General features: G+C 40.9%; 1 protein-coding gene across 1 annotated transcript in view; it reads right to left on the reverse strand.

The window, feature by feature from the left end:
• Positions 1-12,548, reverse strand: part of GABBR1 (gamma-aminobutyric acid type B receptor subunit 1) — a gene marked incomplete at its 3' end in the record, with an annotated part of 33,530 nt that overhangs the window by 1,332 nt on the left and 19,650 nt on the right. The window contains 5 exon segments of the mRNA XM_082299987.1: positions 897-1,040; positions 7,352-7,480; positions 9,736-9,863; positions 11,165-11,258; positions 12,092-12,199. Coding sequence (XP_082156113.1) covers positions 897-1,040; positions 7,352-7,480; positions 9,736-9,863; positions 11,165-11,258; positions 12,092-12,199 — 603 coding nt within the window.

Genomic DNA, 12,548 nt, shown 5'->3' on the forward strand with positions numbered 1-12,548 from the left:
AAAACGGTGGGAAAAATGGGAAATAAATGGTGAGAAAAATGGTGAGAAAAAGGGGGAAAAGGTTGGAAGAATCATGAGAAAAAATGGAGAAAAACGTGAGAAAAATGGTGGGAAAAGGGGGGAAAAGAATGGGAAAAATGGGAAATAAATGGTGAGAAACATGGGAAAAAATGGTGAGAAAATAATGGGAAAAATGGGGGGGAAAATGGTGAGAAAAATGGTGGGAAAAGGGGGGAAAAGAATGGGAAAATGGGAAATAAATGGTGAGAAAAAGCGGAAAAAAACATCGGAAGAATCATGAGAAAAAGGGGAGAAAAATGGTGGGAAAAGGGGGAAAAATGGTGGAAAAAGGGGAAAAAACATTGGAAGAATCATGAGAAAAAGGGGAGAAAAATGGTGGGAAAAGAATGGGAAAAATGGGGGGAAAATGGTGGGAAAAGGGGGGAATAACGGGAAAAAATAGTGGGAAAAGGGGAAAAAAATCATGGGAAAAATGGTGAGAAAAAATGAGAAAAAGAGGAAAAAATGGTGGGAAAAGGGGGGGAAATAATGGGAAAAAATAGTGGGAAAATGGGGAAAAATGGGATAAAACAATGGGAAGAGGAAAAAATGGGAAAAATGATGGGAAAATCAATGAAAAAAATGGGATAGAACAATGGGAAAAGGAGCAAAAAATGGGGGGGGGGAAATGGTGGGAAAAAGGGGGAAAAAATAAAGAGAAAAAACCAGGAAAAAATGGTGGGAAAAAGGGGGGAAAATTAAAAAGAAAAAAAGGGGAAAAATGATGGGAAAATGAAGAAAACCCCGGGGAAAAACCGCAGAAAAAGACAAAACCTCCCGGGAAAAGCGGCTCCATCCCAAGCCCATCCCGAAATCCCGGCGGCCCCCTCCCCCACCTCGGCGATGATCTTCTCCAATTCCCGGTTTTCCTTCTCCAGCAGCCGCGATTTCTCCTCCTCGTTGTTGTTGGTGGAGGATCCCGTTTTCATCGTGTCCTGCTGCTCCGACTGCCACTCGCCGCGCGTGATCAGCCGCCGCATCTGGCGGCCCAACCGTCCCGGAGTTGGCACGCAATTTTCCCCGCTTTTCCCCATTTTTCCCCATTTTTCCCCATTTTCCCCGGATTTTTCCCCATTTTTTCCCCATTTCCCCCCGATTTTCCCCCGATTTTTCCCCATTTTCCCCCTATTTTTCGGCGATTTTTCCTAGATATTTCTCAATTTTTCCTTGATTTTTCCCCCATTTTTCCCATTTTTCTCTGATTTTCCCCCAATTTTTCCCAATTTTCCCCCATTTTTTCCCCATTTTTCCCCCATTTTTCCCGATTTTTCCCGATTTTCCCCCGATTTTTTCCCCAGTTTTTCCCCAATTTTTCCCCATTTTTCCCCCAATTTTTCCCAATTTTCCCCCATTTTTTCACCATTTTTCCCGATTTTTCCCCATTTTTCCCCGATTTTTTCCCCAGTTTTTCCCCCATTTTTCCCAGATTTTTCCCAATTTTCCCCCATTTTTTCCCCATTTTTCCCGATTTTTCCCCAATTTTTCCCTGATTTTTCCCCAGTTTTTCCCCAATTTTTCCCATTTTCCCCCATTTTTTCCCCATTTTTCACGATTTTTTCCCCAGTTTTTCCCCAATTTTTCCCAATTTTCCCCCATTTTTTCCCCATTTTCCCCGATTTTTTCCCCAGTTTTTCCCCAATTTTTCCCTGATTTTCCCCCAATTTTTCCCAATTTTCCCCCATTTTTCCCCCATTTTTCCCGATTTTTCCCGATTTTTCCCCGATTTTTTCCCCAATTTTTCCATTTTTCCCCATTTTTCCCCATTTTTCCCGGATTTTTCCCCATTTTTCCCATTTCCCCCCGATTTTCCCCCGATTTTTCCCCAATTTTCCCCTATTTTTCCGCAATTTTTCCTAGATATTTCTCAATTTTTCCTTGATTTTTTCCCCAGTTTTTCCCCAATTTTTCCCTGATTTTTCCCCAATTTTTCCCAATTTTCCCCCATTTTTCCCTGTTTTTTCCCCATTTTTACCGATTTTTCCCCCGATTTTTTCCCCAGTTTTCCCCAATTTTTCCCTGATTTTCCCCCAATTTTTCCCAATTTTCCCCCATTTTTTCCCTGTTTTTTCCCATTTTACCGATTTTTCCCCCATTTTTCCCCGATTTTTTCCCCAGTTTTCCCCAATTTTTCCCTGATTTTTCCCCAATTTTTCCAAATTTCCCCCCATTTTTTCCCCACTTTTCCCGATTTTCCCGTTTTTCCCGATTTTTCCCGATTTCCCCCCGATTTTTTCCCCAGTTTTTCCCCAATTTTTCCCTGATTTTTCCCCAATTTTTCCCAATTTTCCCCCATTTTTCCCCATTTTTCCCGATTTTTCCCATTTTTCCCCATTTTTCCCCGATTTTTCCCCAGTTTTTCCCCAATTTTTCCCTGATTTTTCCCCAATTTTTCCCCATTTCCCCCCATTTTTTCCCCATTTTTCACGATTTTTTCCCCAGTTTTTCCCCAATTTTTCCCAATTTTCCCCCATTTTTTCCCCATTTTTCCCCGATTTTTTCCCCAGTTTTTCCCCAATTTTTCCCTGATTTTCCCCAATTTTTCCCAATTTTCCCCCATTTTTTCCCCATTTTTCCCGATTTTTCCCGATTTTTCCCCGATTTTTTCCCCAATTTTTCCCAATTTTCCCCCGATTTTTCCCCATTTTTCCCCATTTTTCCCCATTTTTCCCGGATTTTTCCCCATTTTTCCCCATTTCCCCCCGATTTTCCCCCGATTTTTCCCAATTTTCCCCCGATTTTTCCACGATTTTTCCTAGATATTTCTCAATTTTTCCTTGATTTTTTCCCCAGTTTTTCCCCAATTTTTCCCTGATTTTCCCCCAATTTTTCCCAATTTTCCCCCATTTTTCCCCCATTTTTTCCCCATTTTTCCCGATTTTTCCCCGATTTTTTCCCCAGTTTTTCCCCAATTTTTCCCTGATTTTCCCCCAATTTTTCCCAATTTTCCCCCATTTTTTCACCATTTTTCCCGATTTTTCCCCATTTTTCCCCGATTTTTTCCCCAGTTTTTCCCTGATTTTTCCCAGATTTTTCCCAATTTTCCCCCATTTTTTCCCCATTTTTTCCCCATTTTTCCCTGATTTTTCCCTGATTTTCCCCATTTTTCCCTGATTTTCCCCCAATTTTTCCCAATTTTCCCCCATTTTTTCCCCGTTTTTTCCCCATTTTTACCGATTTTTCCCCATTTTTCCCCGATTTTTTCCCCAGTTTTCCCCAATTTTTCCCTGATTTTCCCCCAATTTTTCCAAATTTCCCCCCATTTTTTCCCCACTTTTCCCGATTTTTCCCCATTTTCCCCGATTTTTCCCGATTTTCCCCCGATTTTTTCCCGTTTTTCCCCAATTTTTCCCTGATTTTTCCCCAATTTTTCCCTGATTTTTCCCCAATTTTCCCCCGTTTTTTCCCCATTTTTCCCGATTTTTCCCCATTTTTCCCGATTTTTTCCCCAGTTTTTCCCCAATTTCCCTGATTTTTTCCCAATTTTCCCCCATTTTCCCCATTTTTCCCGATTTTTCCCCATTTTTCCCCGATTTTTCCCCAGTTTTTCCCCAATTTTTCCCTGATTTTTTCCCAATTTTCCCCCATTTTTTCCCCATTTTTCCCGATTTTTCCCATTTTTCCCAGATTTTTCCCCATTTTTCCCCATTTCCCCCCGATTTTCCCCCCATTTTTCCCGATTTTTCCCGATTTTCCCGATTTTTCCCCGATTTTCCCCCCAGTTTTTCCCCAATTTTTCCCTGATTTTCTCCCGATTTTCCCCATTTTTCCCCCGATTTTTCCTAGATATTTCTCAATTTTTCCCCGATTTTCCCCCCATTTTCCCCTGATTTTCCCTGATTTTCCCCCAATTTTTCCCCAATTTTCCCCATTTTTTCCCCATTTCCCCCTGATTTTTCCAGATTTTTCCCCCATTTTCCCCCGATTTTTCCCCAGTTTTTCCCCAATTTTTCCCCATTTTCCCCCCGATTTTTTCCCAGATTTTCCCCAATTTTTCCCCGATTTTTCCCCCCATTTCCCCCCATTTTTCCCCGATTTTCCCCTGATTTTTCCCAATTTTTCCCCGATTTTTCCCCATTTCCCCCCAATTTTTCCAGATTTTTCCCCCATTTTTCCCCAATTTTTCCACCGATTTTTCCCCAGTTTTTCCCCATTTTCCCCCCAATTTTTTCCCAGATTTTTCCCAATTTTTCCCCGATTTTTTCCCCATTTTTCTTTGATTTTCCCAGATTTTTCCCAATTTTTCCCCGATTTTTTCCCCATTTTTCTCCAATTTTCCCCGATTTTTCCCCATTTCCCCCCGATTTTTCCAGATTTTTCCCCTATTTTTCCCCAATTTTTACCCCGATTTTTTCCCCAATTTTCCCCCGATTTTCCCCATTTTCCCCCAAATTTTCCCAGATTTTTCCCCATTTCCCCCCGATTTTCCCATTTTTCCCCCATTTTTCCCCGATTTTCCCCTGATTTTTCCCCATTTTTCTCCAGTTTTTCCCAATTTTTCCTGATTTTTACCCGATTTTCCCCCATTTTCCCCAATTTTCCCCCATTTTCCCCCAATATTCCCTAAAAAATCCCATAAAATCCCCCAAAAAATCCTCTCCCCAAATCCCCCAAAAACTCCTGAAAAAAATCAAAAATCCTGAAAAAATCCCAAAAAATTCTCTTTGAAAATCCCATAAAATCCTAAAAAGATCCCAAAAAAATCTCATAAAATCCTATAAAATCCCAAAAAATCCTCTTTCAAAATCCCCCAAAAAATCCTAAAAAAACCCCCCAAAATTCCCCCAAAAATGCTCCCAGAAAATCCCCAAAAATCCCAAAAAAATCCTTAAAAATACCCCAAAAATCTCATAAAAATACCTAAAAAATATGAAAAAAATCTGAAAAAATCCTAAAAATTCCTAAAAATGCCCCAAATCCCATAAAATCCCAAATCCAAACAAATCCTGCAAAACCCCCCAAAAATCGCCAAAACAATGGAAAAAACCCACAAAAAAACCTTAAAAAAACCCTAAAAAAACCCCAAATGAGGTCAAAAAAAATCGAGAAAAAAAGTTTAAAATTCCCAAAAACTCCCGAAAATTCCCGATTTTGCCCCGGAATTCCCGCCGGGATCTCCTTGGGCACGAAGAGCACCACGAGGGTGATGTAGGAGGAGCACGCGGATCCCGAAAAATCCTCCCAAAACTCCTCCCCAAATCCCATAAAATCCTAAAAAAATCCCCTCCCAAAATCCCAAAAAAATCCCCAAAAATCCTCTCCCAAAACCTTCAAAAAATCCCCAAAAAATCCTCTCCCAAAACCCTGGAAAAATCCTAAAAAATCCAAAAAAAATCCTAAAAAACCCCCACAAATCCCAATAAAATCCTAAAAAATCCCCAAAAAATCCTCTCCAAAAATCCCATAAAAGCCTTAAAAATTCCCAAAAAAATCCGCCCCAAAATCCTAAAAAATCGGAAAAAATCCCCCAAAAATCTCATAAAATCTGAAAAAAATCTGAAAAAAATCTGAAAAAAATCCAAAAAAAATCCAAAAAAAATCCAAAAAAAATCCTAAAAAAATTTTTAAAAATCAAAAAAAATTCCTAAAAATCCCCCAAATCCCATAAAATTCCCAACCCCCCCAATTCCCCACAAATCCCCCCAAAAGAAAAATAAAACCACAAAAAAACCGTAAAAAAAACCCCAAAAGAGGCCCAAAAAAATCGAAAAAAAAAGTTTAAAAATCCCCAAAATTCCCGAAAACTCCCGAAAATTCCCGATTTTGCCCCGGAATTCCCGCCGGGATCTCCTTGGGCACGAAGAGCACCACGAGGGTGATGTAGGAGGAACACGCGGATCCCGAAAAATCCTCCCAAAACTCCTCCCCAAATCCCATAAAATCCTAAAAAAATCCCCATCAAATCCCAAAACAGTCCTCCCAAAATCCTAAAAAAATCCCCTCCCAAAATCCCAAAAAAATCCCCAAAAATCCTCTCCCAAAACCTTCAAAAAATCCCAAAAAATCCTCTCCCAAAACCCCCAAAAAGTCCTCTCCCAAAACCCCGAAAAAATCCTAAAAAATCCCAAAAAAATCCTAAAAAACCCCCACAAATCCCAATAAAATCCTAAAAAATCCCCAAAAAATCCTCTCCCAAAATCCCATAAAAGCCTTAAAAATTCCCAAAAAAATCCGCCCCAAAATCCTAAAAAATCGGAAAAAATCCCCCAAAAATTTCATAAAATCTGAAAAAAATCTGAAAAAAATCTGAAAAAAATCAAAAAAAAATCCCAAAAAAATCCGAAAAAAATCCAAAAAAAATCCTAAAAAATTTTTTAAAAATCAAAAAAAAATCCTAAAAATCCCCCAAATCCCATAAAATTCCCAACCCCCCCAATTCCCCACAAATCCCCCCAAAATAAAAATAAAACCACAAAAAAACCGTAAAAAAACCCCCAAAAGAGGCCCCAAAAAAATCGAAAAAAAAAGTTTAAAAATCCCCCAAATTCCCGAAAATTCCCGAAAACTCCCGAAAATTCCCGATTTTGCCCCGGAATTCCCGCCGGGATCACCTTGGGCACGAAGAGCACCACGAGGGTGATGTAGGAGGAACACGCGGATCCCGAAAAATCCTCCCAAAACTCCTCCCCAAATCCCATAAAATCCTAAAAAAATCCCCCCCCAAAATTCCCTAAAAAATCCCATCAAATCCCAAAACAGTCCTCCCAAAATCCTAAAAAAATCCCCTCCCAAAATCCCAAAAAAATCCCCAAAAATCCTCTCCCCAAACCTTCAAAAAATCCCAAAAAGTCCTCTCCCAAAACCCCGAAAAAATCCCAAAAAATCCCAAAAAAAATCCTAAAAAACCCCCACAAATCCCAATAAAATCCTAAAAAATCCCAAAAAATCCTCTCCCAAAATCCCATAAAAGCCTTAAAAATTCCCAAAAAAATCCGCCCCAAAATCCTAAAAAATCGGAAAAAATCCCCCAAAAATCTCATAAAATCTGAAAAAAATCTGAAAAAAATCGGAAAAAAATCGGAAAAAAATCCAAAAAAAATCCGAAAAAAATCCCAAAAAAATCCTAAAAAAATTTTTAAAAATCCAAAAAAAATTCCTAGAAATCCCCCAAATCCCATAAAATTCCCAACCCCCCCAATTCCCCACAAATCCCCCCAAAAGAAAAATAAAACCACAAAAAAACCGTAAAAAAAAACCCCAAAAGAGGCCCCAAAAAATCGAAAAAAAATGTTTAAAAATTCCCGAAAACTCCCGAAAATTCCCGATTTTGCCCCGGAATTCCCGCCGGGATCACCTTGGGCACGAAGAGCACCACGAGGGTGATGTAGGAGGAGAAGACGACGGCGAGGGAGGCGAAGGCGAAGGCGGCGTCCTGCTGGCTGCTCAGGATCAGCGTCACCGGCGCCGTGATCAGGCACAAAACCTGGGGAAATTCGGCAATTCGGCACTGCCGCGGCACTGCCAGCGCGGGCGCGGGTGGCGGGAATTTGGGGGATTTTTTGGGGATTTTTGGGGATTTTTTGGGGATTTTTTGGGGGTTTTTTTTGAATTTTTTGGGGATTTTTGGGGGATTTTTTTTGAATTTTTTTGATTTTTTGGGGATTTTTGGGGGAATTTTTTTGGGGATTTTTTTGGAATTTTGGGATTTTTTTTTGGAATTTTTTGGAATTTTTTGGGGATTTTTTGGGGATCGTTTTAGGGATTTTCTTGGAAAATTTTTTTGATTTTTGGGGGATTTTTTGGGATTTTTGGGGATTTTTTGGGGATTTTTGGGGGGTTTTTTGGGGGTTTTTTTTGAATTTTTTGGGGTTTTTTTGGGGATTTTTTTTGAATTTTTTTGATTTTTTGGGGATTTTTGGGGGAATTTTTTGGGGGATTTTTTTGGAATTTTGGGATTTTTTTTGGAATTTTTTGGAATTTTTTGGGGATCGTTTTAGGGATTTTCTTGGAATTTTTTTTTGATTTTTGGGGGATTTTTTGGGATTTTTTGGGATTTTTTGGGGATTTTTTGGGGTTTTTTTGAATTTTTTGGGGTTTTGTTGGGGATTTTTTTGGAATTTTTTTGGATTTTTTTGGGGATTTTTGGGGGGATTTTTTTTGGAATTTTTTAGGATTTTTTGGAATTTTTGGGGGATTTTTTGGGGATCTTTTTACGGATTTTCTTGGAAATTTTTTTTGATTTTTGGGGGATTTTTTGGGTTTTTTTTTTTAATTTTTTGGGGATTTTTGGGGGTTTTTTTTGGAATTTTTTGGGATTTTTTTGGGATTTTTGGGGGGATTTTTTGGGGGATTTTTTTGGAATTTTGGGATTTTTTTTGGAATTTTTTAGGATTTTTTGGAATTTTTGGGGGATTTTTTGGGGATCGTTTTAGGGATTTTCTTGGAATTTTTTTTTGATTTTTGGGGGACTTTTTAGGGATTTTTTTTGGATTTTAAAAAAATTTTGAGGGTTTTTTTTGGGGATTTTTTCAGAATTTATTGAGATTTTTTTTATATTTTTTTGGCGATTTTTTTGGAATTTTTGGGGGAATTTTTAGGATTTTTTCAGATTTTTTTCGGGGTTTTTTGGGAATTTTTTTGAATTTTTTTGGAAATTTTTGGACTTTTTGGGGGGATTTTTGGGGTATTTTTTTGGAATTTTTTTGGGATTTTTGTTTTTTTTTTTTATTTTGGGGGGATTTTTTTGGAATTTTTTGGGGATTTTTGGGTTGTTTTTTTTTATTTTTGGGGGATTTTTTTGGATTTTTTTTTGGGATTTTTTAAAAAAAATTTTGGGGGGGTTTTGGGATTTGTTGGAATTTTTTTTGGAATTTTTTCGGAATTTTGGGGGGATTTTTTTCGGAATTTTTTTGGAATTTTTTTGGATTTTTTTTGATTTTTAAAATTTTTTACAATTATTTTTTGAAACTTTTTAAAATTTATTTTGAATTTTTTCCAATTTTGGGGGGGGATTTTTAAAAATACCTTTTGGAGGAGCTTTTACAAAATTTTTAGGGAATTCTTTGGAATTTTTTGGAGGTTTGGGGGGGTTTTTTTACTTTTTTGGTTCTTTTTAACTTATTTTGAATTTTTAAAATTGTATTTGAATTTTTTAGAATTTATTTTAAATTTTTAAAAATCTATTTCATTTTTTTTTTAAGTATTTTGAATTTTTTCAATTTTGGAGAATTTTTGGGGGGATTTTAACATATATTTCTTGGGGGAGTTTTAAAAAAAATTTTTGGGAATTCTTTGGGATTTTTGGGCATTTTTCTGGATTTTTTTTTAGTTTCTTTCAATTTTACAAAGAATTTTTAAATTATTCTTTTTTGGCGATCACTGGGGCTTTTTTTTTAATTTTGGGTGAATTTTTGGGCATCTTTTGCGGGTTTTTTTGGGACTCCTTGGGGATATTTTGGAGATTTTGGGGAATTCATTTTATTTTTAAAACCATTCCTTTTTTTTATATTTTGGGAATTCTTTCAACTTTTTTTTTTTCCTTTTTCAAGATTCATGGCAATTTTTGAGGGAGCATTTTTGGGGCTTTTTTTTGGGGTTTTTTTTTTCAATTGTTGGCGGTTTTTTCAATTTTTTGTGTTTTTTTTTTTTAATTTTTAAATTGAATTTTTTTTTTTCCCCCCCAATTTTTTTTTTTTCGAATTCCCGGATTTTTTTCGGGAATTCCTGCCGGGATTTTACCGCCACGTTGTAGATGGCCATGCCCACGGCGCGGTGGTCGTTGATCTTCTCGGTGGAGACGCTCTTGGTCTCGTAGGCCAAGAAAATTCCCAGCAGGAGCAGGAGCCCCTTGAATCCATAAAAAATCCCTGGAAAAACGGGAAAAACGGCCCAAAAATGAAATCCCAACATTCATTTGGGGTGGAGAGAGGCAGCAAAAAGCTCCCGGAACCCCCTCAAATCCCGATGGATCCGCCCCGAATTTGACCGAAATCCCCCCAAATTCCACCTGAAATTCCCAAATCTGACCTCGAACACCCCAAAACTGCCCTGAAATCCCCCAAATTTCACCTGAATCCCCCCAAATTTCACCTGAATCCCCCCAAACTTGACCAAAATCTCCTCCAAATTCCACCTGAAACTCCCAAATCCAACTTAAATCTCCCCAAGTCTTCCCTAAATCCCCCAAATTTCACCTGAACCATCCCAAATCCTCCCTGGAACGCCAAATCCAACCTCAACCCCCCCAAAATCCGACCTAAAATGTCCCAAAAAATCACCCACGGACCCCTCAAATCCCACCTGAAATTCCCAAATCCTCTGAAAATCCCCCAAATTCCACCTGAACACCCCAAAATCCTCCCAGGACGCCCCAAACCCAACCTCAAGCCCCCAAAATCCGACCTAAAATGCCCCAAAAATCACCCATGGACCCCTCAAATCCCACCTGAAATTCCCAAATCCCCCCCAAATCCCACCTGAAATTCCCAAATCCCACCCGAAATTCCCAAATCCCACCCAAATCCTCTCAAGATCCCCCAAATCCTCTGAAAATCCCCCAAAATCCCCCCACCTGAATCCCCCCAAATCTTCCCTAGAGCCCCAAATCCAACCTCAAAGCCCCCAAATCTGCTCTGAAATCCCCCAAATTTCACCTGAATCCCCCCAAATTTCACCTGAATCCCCTCCAAATTCCTCATAAAACTCCCAAATTCGACCTAAATCCCCCCAAATTCCACCTGAACCGTCCCAAATCCTCCCTGGAACGCCAAATCCAACCTCAACCCCCCCCCAGATTTGACCTAAAATGTCCCAAAAAATCACCCATGGACCCCTCAAATCCCACCTGAAATTCCCAAATCTCCCCCAAATCCCACCCAAAATTCCCAAATCCCACCCAAAATTCCCAAATCCCCCCCAAATCCTCTCAAGATCCCCCAAATTCCACCTGAACCCCCCAAAATCCTCCCAGGACACCCCAAACCCAACCTCAACCCCCCAAAATCTGACCTAAAACACCCCCAAAATCACCCACGGACCCCTCAAATCCCACCTGAAATTCCCAAATCCCCCCCAAATCCTCTGCAAATCCCCGAAATCTTCTGAAAATCCCCCAAATTTGACCGGAACCCCCCCAAATTTCCACCCCGGACCCCCCAAAACCCCGCACCGAGCCAGGTGTTCATCTTGGTGGAGCTGCAGTGCTCGAGCTGGGGCAGGATGGACACGTCCATGTCCGACTTGGGCTCCTCCTTGGTGAATTCCTGGGAAAAACGGCCGCGATTCGGCAATTTGGGGCGAGTTTTGAGGTGTTTTGGCGAGTTTTGAGGCGTTTTAGGGAGTTTTGGGGAGTTTTGAGGTGTTTTGAGGAGTTTTGAGGAGTTTTGGGGAGTTTTGAGGAGTTTTGGGGAGTTTTCGGGAGTTTTGAGGAATTTTGAGATGGTTTGGGGAGTTTCGGGGAGTTTTGGGGAGTTTTGAGGCGTTTTGAGGTGTTTTGGGCAGTTTTGAGGAGTTTTGAGGTGGTTCAGGGAGTTTTGAGGAGTTTTGAGGAGTTTGGGGGAGTTTTGAGGTGGTTTGGGCAGTTTTGAGGTGTTTCAGGGAGTTTTGGGCAGTTTTGGGGAGTTTTGAGGCGTTTTGGGGTGTTTTCGGGTGTTTTCAGGTGTTTTAGGGAGTTTTGAGGCATTTTGAGGCGTTTTGGGCAGTTTTGAGGAATTTTGGGGAGTTTTGAGGTGTTTTGAGATGTTTTGGGGAGCTTTGAGGAGTTTTGAGGAGTTTTGGGGCGTTTTGAGGTGGTTTGAGGATTTTGGAGGAGTTTTGAGGAGTATCGAGGTATTTTTAGGTGCTTTTGAGGCGTTTCGGGGCGTTTTGAGGTGGTTTGAGGCGCTTTGAGGTGGACACAGCAGGGCAGAACCCTCCAGGTGTTCCTCAACACCTCGAGCACCCCAAAATCCATCCCCATAAACCTCAAGGAGCTCCTCCCCAAACACCTTGAGAACCTCCCCCAACGCCTCGAGCAGCCCCAAAACGCCCCAAAACGCCCCAAAACCGACCCCAAACACCTCGACCCCCCCCCCCCAAAAAGAAGCCCCCTCCCCACCTCGATGGTGCGGTGCAGGGGGTCCACGATCTGCCACACGCTCAGGGTGACCACGTCGAAGGCCACCAGCCCCCCCACGGTGGCGTAGAGCTTCCAGGGCTCCAGGCTCTGGAAGGGCGGAATTCCCGGTCACCGGCATCCAGGGAAAGGGCGGAATTCCCGGTCACCGGCAGTGAGGGGCCGGCCGGAGGCCCAGGGAACGGCCAGGACGTGAGGGAAGGGCCGGATGCCAACACCCAAATCCCAATGGAAGACCCAAATCCCGATGGGAAACGTGGATCCCGGTGGAAAAAGCGGATCCCGACAAGGCTGACCCCAAGGGAACAGCTGGGTGCTGAGGGAACAGCTGGATCCCAAAGGAACAGCTGGATCCTGATGGAAAACCTGGATCCCAATGATCCTGATCCCAGTGACACCCGGATCCCAAAGGAACACCCGGATCCCAACAGAACACCCG

This window comes from Coloeus monedula, assembly GCF_965178545.1.
Source record: "Coloeus monedula genome assembly, chromosome: 36".
Taxonomy (NCBI): Eukaryota; Metazoa; Chordata; class Aves; order Passeriformes; family Corvidae; genus Coloeus; species Coloeus monedula.